This window comes from Panthera tigris, chromosome C1, assembly GCF_018350195.1.
Source record: "Panthera tigris isolate Pti1 chromosome C1, P.tigris_Pti1_mat1.1, whole genome shotgun sequence".
Lineage (NCBI taxonomy): Eukaryota > Metazoa > Chordata > Mammalia > Carnivora > Felidae > Panthera > Panthera tigris.
This window is the reverse complement of record NC_056667.1, coordinates 55,515,981-55,526,363: the sequence shown is the minus strand read 5'-3', so window position 1 is coordinate 55,526,363 and position 10,383 is coordinate 55,515,981. Positions and strand designations below refer to the sequence as shown.

Here is a 10,383-nt window from a genome sequence, read left to right as displayed (position 1 = left end):
CCCTAACTGCGACCCCCAACTCCTCTTAAATCACCTTTGGTTTTCTGACTTTTGACACCATGTAGATAGAGTAGGTCCCTAGTAAAATGTCTGTTAAATAAAGAATAAAAAATAAAACTATGCCACGTCCAGCTCAAATGTTTAAAAGTGGAAAAAAATACACACACACACACCAGAGATCTATCTATATATATAGATACACACATATACTATATATATGATTTCATAAGGGTTTTAATTTTTCCATATAAAAAAAACTTATTTAAAATACATTCCAAGTTAAAAGAAACAAAAGCACACATTAAGAAATGATGCAATTATTCCATACCAGTTTATTGTAGGTATTGTGTTTCAAAAAATTTATAGCATAAATAACTTCTCATGTCATAAAATAACTTAGTACAATTTATAATAAAACTTTGTGAGAATTTAACATCTCATCAAAATACAATAAAATATGGTTTTAAAATAGGATCAACCCTTTCTGTTTTTCTTTTATTTGAGGGCACATAAACCAAAAATACCCAAACTACTGCCGCACATTTGAACTTTAACAAAGCGCATTTGGTTTATTTAAATGTAACTCAACCATTCTAAATTAATACATAGTTTGTTTTCCTTCCTGCGTGGTTCTTTGTAATTTTTGTTCCTTTTGACTTGTATTTGTTTCAACACAGCTTCCTTCTTCATTTTCACCTCTTTCCATCTGCAAAGTCATCTATCTCCGGGCCCTCGGAACATGTAGTTGAACTCACTCAGCCCCTTGACATCAGTTTCTGTAATCCTTGCATCAGTGTGGGGAGTAACTGCTTGAGTAACTACAAAGGTATTTCAAAACTTCAGTGCAATTTGGTTCAGTTATTTTCATTCAGATGCCATCACCGTTCGGGGAGATTAATCACTGGAACCCACTGATCCATGTAGCGACTTTCCCGGCAAAAACAAATAAGTTGACTTAAGGCAGGATCCTTCCACTGTGATGAATGTGGATTCTGGAAACAAATTGAGAAAAATAAATTCACTATTTTAAAAAAAATCAGCATTTGCTAATAATTCCACTCATTTTAAGAGGAAGACAACCTGAACGTTCTATACTTTGGCTGTGTGACATAGAGACCAGTTACAACCATAAAAAATAAGCTTTCTTCTAGGTAGTTGGTTTCCTGCAAAATCATTAAGGGTAATTCTCCACTAAACCATACTCTGCAAAGTTTGATGCATGCAACCCTCTGAACCATTATATATATATATATATATATATATATATATATGCGCATGGTATTTATTTAGTTTTGCACGAGAGCATATTTATTTAGTTTTGCATGACATTATCATTCACAGGTTTGTCCTACCAAAGTTGTACTGTGGAAGAGACCTGAGTGAAAACAACTCTGAAGAATATTTCCATGCTGTGTGTGCAATGGATGAAAGCTGCATAGCAGTTAACTAGAAATGCCACCTGTTATACCTCTCCAAAGACAGGAGAGGAGTAGTAATTTTCAAGAGTACCAAAATGGTTAGGCTGCCACTTAACTAGACCAGTCAAAAAGAGTAAAATGTAAAAGACAAAGCTATCATATTACCTCTGAAAACACAAGTTCTCTATCTACCAAAGGTTTTTACCAGGGAAAAAAGGCCCATTAAAAAAATGTAAGATTGCAGACAAAAAATTCCCACTCTATCCTCTTCAAGTATTTCTAGGGAATTAATAAGGTCTGTCTCCTACACCATTTCTATTTTTAACTCTGAGTGGCGGCGAATGAAGCTGACTCCTTAATGAGGGTGAGCCAGGAATTTATTTGGCTTTATCTAATCTGCCCTACTAAAGGAATTAGTCACGGGAGGTAGTGCAGATGTAGGTAGGGAGTAGCTGGGCTGACAATGCTGACTCACAAGGATCTCTTCCGCTGCTGGCAGCCTCCAACGTGCTTAGACATGTTCTGTACCAGAGAAAATCCTGATGATGAAACTAGCACATCTCGGCCGAAAGTCCAGCCACACTCTCTAATGGGGCAAAAGCAGCCACGCTCTTGCCCTCCCCCTCATTCCAGATCTGCAGTCAGGCGACTCTGAACCCTCGCGCTCACTCCCCTCCAGAACTCTTCACTCCAGCCGGCCCGCAGCCCCCCTCTCGCTTACCGTCACCAGGACGCAGTGCAGGTCCGGGGGCTGCTCGGCGCCCTCGCTCGCGGCTGGGCTTGCGTCGGTCTCCAGGAGCAGGAGCTCAGCCAGTCGGCCCGGGTTGCTGACGCGCAGGATGTTGATGTCGTTCTCGCAGCAGAACGCCTGGATCAGGGTGAAGTGGATCTGCAGAGCCACATCCCTGTCGTCGTCCTCGTCCGCCGCCAGCAGGCACAGCACCACGTTATCCGGGTCGCTGAGGGCAGCGGGAGGGGCGGGTGAGCGCAGAGACACCACCCGTCCGCGTGGACACCCGCAATACCCGCCCGGGTCCCGGGGTCGGCCCCGTCCTGCCCGCTGCCCGTGGGGCAGGTGGGAAGCCGCAGGAAGCGGCGCTGCAGGGCGGGGGGCGCTCGGCGAGGTCGCCTCCGACAGGGCTGGGGAGAGAAGGGGGTGCCACGAGGAACTCGCGAGGGCCCCACTTACACGTTGAGCAGCTTGGCCGCCTCGTACACCCCGACGGTGATGGTGCGCTGACTCAGGGCTTTGCTGAGCACTTCCTCGAGGGCATCCCCCACCTTATCCATCCTACACGTGAGGGAGAGCAAAGGGGTCCCGTCAGCCCCGGTCCCTTCGGGGCCATCGCCGCCCCTTCGCCCTGCACCGCGACTCTCCCTCCCGAGTTCGTGCGCCACCGCGCCGCTCCGCTTTCTGCAAACCCAAAGCCCCCTCCCCCCCGGCCCTGTCACCCCCAGTGAACCCTCACACGCCCAGAGGCCGGGTGGCCTGCGAAAAACCCCGAGAGGGCCACCCGCCACCCTCCCCCGAGGGCGCTGCCAGTCCCCGGCGCTGGGCGCAGCCACAGGCTGCCAGCCGCAGGAGCGGCACCGGCAGGGACAGTCCCTTCTGCCTTTTGCAAAGGCCTGGAGGGCTCGGCCGGGTTGGGGGCACGCTCCTTCCGTCCACGGACGCCTCGGGGAAGGCCCCCGGAGCGAGACGGACGGGAGGTGCCCTCTGCAAACTTTTAACCGCTCGCTCCCCGCCAAACCTTGCCCAGAGGAGCCGCAATGGGGTGCACGCAGTGGGCGAGCAGAGTTCAGGGAGAGACTCCGGCCGCCTTACCTTTCGGTCTTCTGCTCTCCAGCCGAGAATTCCTCCAAAGTCATATTGCAACTGCAAATCCCCCTCAGAGAGAGCGCGGCGTGCGGACTGCTCCTGCCACGGTGGGCGCTTGGGCGCCTGCTCTCTGCACTCCCTCACAGGCTCTTCCAGCTCCCGCTGCCACCGCGCGGTCCGTCCGTCCGTCTGTCCCTCTCGCCCCACTCGCTCGCCCGCTCCCGGCCCCCTCGCCTCGCCACGGGCCGCGACTCCGACGGGGCAGCTGCCTCACAGCCACTGAAGGACAAAGGCCCCGCTCGCCCGAGTTATCCTGCCAACCTCCAGCCAACCACCACCAGCGTCATTTGCATACGCACAGCCATTGGGTTATGCAAATCAGCCTGCTATGACAATTTGACCCCAGCTCCTGGAACCGTGGGGAGAGAAGCGGAAGGGGGTGGAGCCACGCGGAAGGCGAGCTCAGGGCCGAGGGCGGTGCAGGGACAGGGGAGGGCGGGGTCCGGAGCGGACTCTCTTAGCCTGTTGGAGGGGCCCGTAGGAGGGTGGGGGGCCCTTTGCAAAGGCCGGGAGGGAGGGGGGTGTCTTCCAATTGAGTCTGGAGCAGGCTGCCAAGTGTTTTTCTAGTTAGTGCATTTTTTTTTTTTTTGGTCGTTTCATGTCTTTTGTTTTTAGGGGTTGTTATTAAAATCTATTTCCAGGGTTAATGCACCCAAGTCTAGTAATTATTAGTAAGCAGGTTACATAAAAAGAGTGTTTCAGACCTCTGGAGCAAAGTTTACCTCAGAAGTGTTGTTTATGTAAGTCTAGGCAAAGCTGCTTATTAGTAGTAGTATTATTTCGGTGCCCTGATGGCTGGTTTGATTTATTTTTGGAAGGTTGCAAGGGTTGGAAGCTCAAAAAAGAAAAATCAACAGTTTTGTGTTTGGTGATGGCAGGGAACCAAGTTGGAATCTTTTCCACAGAAAGGCTTCCCACCTGCCCAGGGTAACTCTGGAAAACCGTGTTCAGGAGGAGCTCGTTTCCACATGTGTATATCCTAGCCTTACAACCCAAATTCACCTTTCTCAAGAGAGCTTTTCCCAAAGGAGAATCCTCCTGCACAGGCACCAGCTAGGAGACAAATGTCTGACACCCACACAAGGCTAAATTCAAAATACTCTCAATATGCCCTAAGCTTCCTTTCATAAGGCAAATATGTCACTACCTTCCACAGAGAGCCTATGATCTCACTGTGAATTATTGATGTTAGATGCTGAATCATGAAGCTGTAGCTATAGGACCTTTTAGTCATATGCTAAAATTTCACCTTTGAGATCATGGCAACCTGTGGGTGGAAAACAAGCAGTAGTTACACATTTTTGAAAAGCAAACTTCAGTGCATAGACTTTGACTTAGTAAGTTGAAAATTCTTTGTTTTATGAGTATATTGCAATAAATGCAAAAACATGTCTTAAACCTATTGAAGTCACCAAAAGTGGTGAAAATGCCTCCCATATGCTCTCATTCAAAACTGCCTGCATTATTAAGGTCTCTGGATAGCCAAAGGTTAATTTTTTGCAAAGGTACATAGGAGTTTTTGCACCTGCATGTTTGTATCATTGTAGACAAAATATTGTCCAGCTCTCTTAATTTTAATTTCGTGGAAAAGAAAAGTGATATGTTGGTTTTCTGGTTCATTTGTTTGAGCTGACATTTTGCACTGAATTCCTAACTGCATTGTCAGCAAGGGGCAATGTTTGAGTAAAGGAATGGTTATGGCCAATGCATAATTTACCCAAGGATGCTTGTGTATTTCATATCTATTCCTAAATCCAAACATGTGATGCCTTTGTTAAAGAATTCCTTAGCATTGAAATTTAGGTGGTTGCCGAAAAACTTGCAGTTTTGCAAACAAAAGGTGAATTACACAATATGGCCTGAGTCATCATTTGGAAATTGTTGAACTGAGTTCTGTGGAACTCCAAGGTTCTATCCACTAGGTATTTCTTGGAGGTTCTTTGGAAGAAAGTGTGATCACAGCAAGCTGACAAAGATTTAGGGAATTTGTTGATAGCAGGGACTGTGACTTCATGAACTTAGTGTTCTCAGCATCTCACACAATTTCTGCATTTATTAGAAGAACAGTCAATGTTTATTGAGTTGAATAGAATCTGACAGTTGATCGAGATCTCAGGATGCTGCAGTCCTGTTCAGTGCATGAATTTTCTCTAAGATACTATACATTTAACTTTAATTCAAAAAAGTTTCTTTGATGTCATACTATATACCAAGAACAATGCAATTCCTGGTCCTTTGCCTTTAAAGTGCTTGCCATTTAATTGGAATGCCCATGCTTGGACTGGATTTTGGGACAAAATAGTGTGCACTGTCATCAGCTAGCTATGCTGAGAGTCCCATGACTTTAGTCATCTGAACGGAAGCTGTAGGATGGTGGAACCCGTGTATTGTTTATGCCAATTCAAATGAACCACGGCCCTAATAATGCCCCGCCCAAGTCAACTATATAGGCCTAGTTCCTCACTCAAAAACTCTACTGCATGCTGTATTTGGCCTCATGGGAAACTGATTTGTTCAAGCATTGTGGGGTTGTTCTCTGTGACAGAAACCTAGCCTTCCAGTATTCAAAAATATTCATTTGTCATACTTTCTGACTCAGATATGTTACATAATTTCATCTCATTGCTGAGTCTACCTAGAGTGTTTCATCAGTGATCATCTTCCAAGTTGGTCCTCGTGGCTGAGAGTAGAAGCTCCCATTTCACTACAGTTGGATTACAATTATATTTTCAGATGATCACAGATTATTTATTTCACAACACTTATTAGTCCCGGGGGAAGTTGCTATCCAATGATAGATCGGAGGAATTTCCCTAGATTGGTATAGAAAATGTATGTATATGTATTGTTTAAAATAACTCTAATATGTGAAGTCATTTTAAAAACTACCCCAAATAGCCCCGAGTTCTTCAACTGCACAGGACTGGAATGACCTGTAATAATATTTGTAAGGATGCCAAATGGTTATATTCAGAAATTGGATGAAACTATGTACTCAAGAATTGTTAAATTATTTTAGTATCGCTACCTACTTTGTATGTTTAGAGTCTTTTTCATATTTTCTTCACTTTTATCATACATATTTTCCTACTATTGGTTCACAGTGTAGAATGATAATCTTTCTCTTTAGAGCTTAGTCAATCCTTTAACATCTGAAAGAAATATGATGCTTACTATTGCAGTATTAGATCATTGTTTGTATTAAAGGAGATCAATTAGGCTATGACATGGTTATATATGTATAACTATGTAACTATTATATTTTATTATTAAAAATCATAAGTTGTCTGATATAAACTGATAGAAGTCTAGTGAAACTGGTTTCTAAAGGCAGGCTGTTAATTTTCTTCAGTTTCTTCCCCAGAGAAGATTATTCAGACAAAATTTATTGTCACCTAAAAATGTGTTTTTTAGGGCAATATTTTCATTTGAATTTAACAAATTTGAATTTAACAAGTTTAAATAAATGTTTAGCTTCTTGGGCCATCACTGTGGTAGGCAAATTCTAAGATGACCTCGATGATTTTTAACTCCCTTGGTTTAGAGGTCTATATAATCCTCTTCCCTTGAGTGTGGGCAGAACCTATGCCTTGCTTCTAACGAGTTGAATATGGCAATGGTGTTGGGTGTCACATCCATGATTATATTACATTCTAAGGTAAAGGTGAAAGGATTTAGCAGATGTAATTAAGGCCCTAATCAATTGACTCTGAACTAATGGAAAGGGAGATTATGCTAGGTTGGCCTGACCTAATCAGGTGACCCCTTAGAAGAGGGCCTAGGTTTTCTCTGAAGACAGACTAGAAGCATCAAAGACTCTCCATCACTGGCTTTGAAGAAGCAAATTTTCACAAATTCTACAGTGGCAAGGTAATTAAGTTTGCCTGCAACCTGAGAGAGTTTAGAAACGGATCCATCCCTAGTGGATCCTTCAGATGAGAATGTAGTCCTGGGTAACACTGATTTTAGCCTTGTTTAGCCTTCTCTCTGAGAAGAGAACCAAACTGAGCCATGCCTGAACTTCTGGCCTGTAGAAACTGTGAAATAATACATGAATGTTGTTTTAGATCACTAAGTTTGGGGTAATTTGTTACAAAGCATCAAAACCTAATACAATCCCCTTAATGCCATCTTAAGGGGCAAATCCTTACCCTATGCAAATTCTCTTCAGTTATTAATATACATGGAATTAGAGTCATTCTGTTGTTTTGAGCCTTATGCCAACCATCTTGTGTTGCCATCAGGTGTTCACCTTTCACCAGCCATGCAGGAGCCAGCGAGATGAGGTGTCAAATGAAGAGACTCACTGGGACATTTTTCAATGACCCCCTCACCCCATTCCTCAACTCCCCACTGAGTCATGTGTATGTCACAAGGCTTCTATTATAGTAGGAATTGTCTCTCTGTGAATGTCTCTGAATGGTAGACTAATCAGTGGTGAGGGAGGTAGATGGTCTGAGGTTGTAATTGGCCAATGGTAATTTGTTCTTGAATAGGTTTCTGAATTTTTTATCTCTGAAAGAGAAGAGGTCATTCTTTTCACCCATCTACTTCATTGCAAAGTTTTCTTCTTCCTATGTCTTAACAGTTTAGTCCTTGGACCTCTTCTCTTCTCTGTCTACACTCACTCTTTTGGTGACTTCATCCTTGGCTTTAAACATTTATATGCTGATGACTCCCAAATATACTTCCAATATGGTCACTCATCATTCTTGAACTTCAGGCTTACTCATCATCTCTGTCTTAATATACGATAAGCATCTCAAACTTAAAATGACAAAAGTTGACCTTCTGATTGTTCTCCTATAGGTCAATCCTTCCCATTTTTCAGCCTCCACATCATGGTGTCATCCTTGACTTCTTTCCTTCACAACCCACATCCGCTCCATCAGCAAATCCTATCAGCTTACCTCAAAACGTAAAATAATTCAACAATTTCTCAGGGCTGCCACCACCACCACCATCACCTCCCACCTGGATCACTGCAACAACTGATCTCTCTCTCTGCTTTTGCCCTTCCTCTGCTCACCTCCAGCAGCCAAAGTGATTCTATAAAGAGCAGGTCAAATCCCAGTCGATTCTCTGACCCAAACTTGTGATAGATCCTCTTTTCACTGAGAGTAAAAGCCAAAATGCTTACTCTGGCTTAAAAGAACCTATAAAATCTGTTCACTATGATGAAAATGTTCTAATATTGATGGCAGTGCTAGTTGCAGAACCCTGTTAATATCTTAAAAACCACTGAATAGCGCATGTAGGATGAATTATATGGAATGTGAATTATATCTCAATAAAGTTACTATTAAAAAAATATATCAGATCCCTACGCCAACCTCATCTTTTACTACTCTCTCCCATGCTCATCCCGTTCTAGGCACACTGACTTTCCTTTTGTCTCAGGGCCTTTGTACTTCCTGCTTGCCTAGAATATTCTTTCTCCTGATAACCACCTTGCTCACGCCCTTCAAGTCCCCTTCTTAATGAGGCCTGACCTGACCACTCTAATTAAGTTGCAATACCCAGCATTACTGATCTCCTAAACCCTGTTCCTTCTCTCTTTAACAAACTATATCATTGGTCACTTTCTAACATATATTTTTACTTCTATATGTTGTATATCATCTCGCTACCCCCTCAGCCCACTCTACTCCCCCAGTACAAATTCAATGCAGTAGGATTTGTTTTGTTCACTGGTTGATCTCTAGGTGGTTAAAATAGTGCCTGGCACAGAGTGGACCCTCAATAAACATTGAGTCAGACACTGTTGAAGGAATAAAAGTTGTCCAGATTAGGGGCACCTGGGTGGCTCAGTCGGTTAAGCGTCTGACTTCAGCTCAGGTCACGATCTCGCGGTCCGTGAGTTCGAGCCCCGAGTCGTGCTCTGGGCTGATGGATCAGAGCCTGGAGCCTGCTTCCGGTTCTGTGTCTCCCTCTCTCTCTGCCCCTCCCCCGTTCATGCTCTGTCTCTCTCTGTCTCAAAATAAATAAACGTTAAAAAAAATTTTTTTTTAATATTAAAAAAAAAAAAGTTGTCCAGATTCAAAGATGTAATTGATGAACTAGAACATAAAGCTATAAGTAAACTTTTAGTCTCTTCTTATATATTGGAAAGGAAGATGTCTTGATTGAACGCTGTTTTTATTGGTTGTATTTTTTAATTACAGAGGCTTGTGCACCCTTATCTGCATTTTATATTCTTCTACATACTTCCTCAACCCCCAACCTGACAATTTTCTAAATATTTTTTTTTCAGGAGCTATAAACTGGTCCATTTTGTAAGCTAAGGATTTGTGACCTCTACCAGTCTGTACTGTATACACATATAAAACCCAGTAGATTAAAAGGTGCTTAATTGCCAAGCTTCAAGTCTTGTTCTTTTAATGTAGCATAAAGAGATTATAATGATGAGGAAAACAACCTTGAAAGGTTTTATGAAGGTGAGTTTTGAAGTGGGAGATTTAAAAGGGCAAAGATGGGGTGTTTTGTTATAGAAGCAACATACAAGAAACACAGTGGAGATGGACTTAAACTGAGTAGTATTTAGGACACCGTAAACAAAAGAAATAAGGGGTAAAGGAAAATAAGAACATTCTTTACTCCTATTTGAACTTTTACGTTTTTCTGTGGCTTCAGTGCTTGCATAAGCATTTAATCTCTATTCACTGAAAGTTTTTGACAGTAGAGCTTATGATTTGAAATTGCTTGTAAGATCTGGGCTGTGAATAATATACATTCTTATATTTCTCTCTGGTTCTCTTTTACTTTGGCAATGAAATGTCAATCTCAAGGTCTGGAAGGTATTAAATATTAAAACAAGATAATTTACGATTAAACCCTGTAAGACTGGTCTTTTGAAGAGGGTCTAGGACACGGTCTTTTGAAGTGCTCATTTCTGGCTGGCTGGGCTTGGAGGATGTCTGACAGTACTCTGTGTGGCTACTGTTTGACTTTATATTGTAAAGGTCCAAAGTAGCCTCATTTTTAGTAACCAAAGAATGTGGAGAGCAGACTGTTATCTGGCTGTCCATTATGAACACTTTACTCCTGTGCTCCACGGACCATATCAGTTTGTGGCAAAGTGATGGA

At 43.1% G+C, this 10,383-nt stretch overlaps 1 protein-coding gene across 1 annotated transcript; it reads right to left on the bottom strand.

Annotated features, from left to right (window-relative positions):
• Positions 1-662: 662 nt before the first annotated feature.
• GADD45A (growth arrest and DNA damage inducible alpha) lies at positions 663-3,535 on the bottom strand. The gene is made up of 4 exons (XM_042997542.1): positions 3,244-3,535; positions 2,608-2,709; positions 2,140-2,377; positions 663-992 (listed from the first exon to the last, which is right to left on the bottom strand). The coding sequence occupies exons 1-4, from the start codon at positions 3,285-3,287 to the stop codon at positions 879-881; spliced, it is 498 nt and encodes a 165-aa protein (XP_042853476.1). The 5' UTR covers positions 3,288-3,535; the 3' UTR covers positions 663-878.
• Between the last annotated feature and the right edge of the window lie 6,848 nt (positions 3,536-10,383).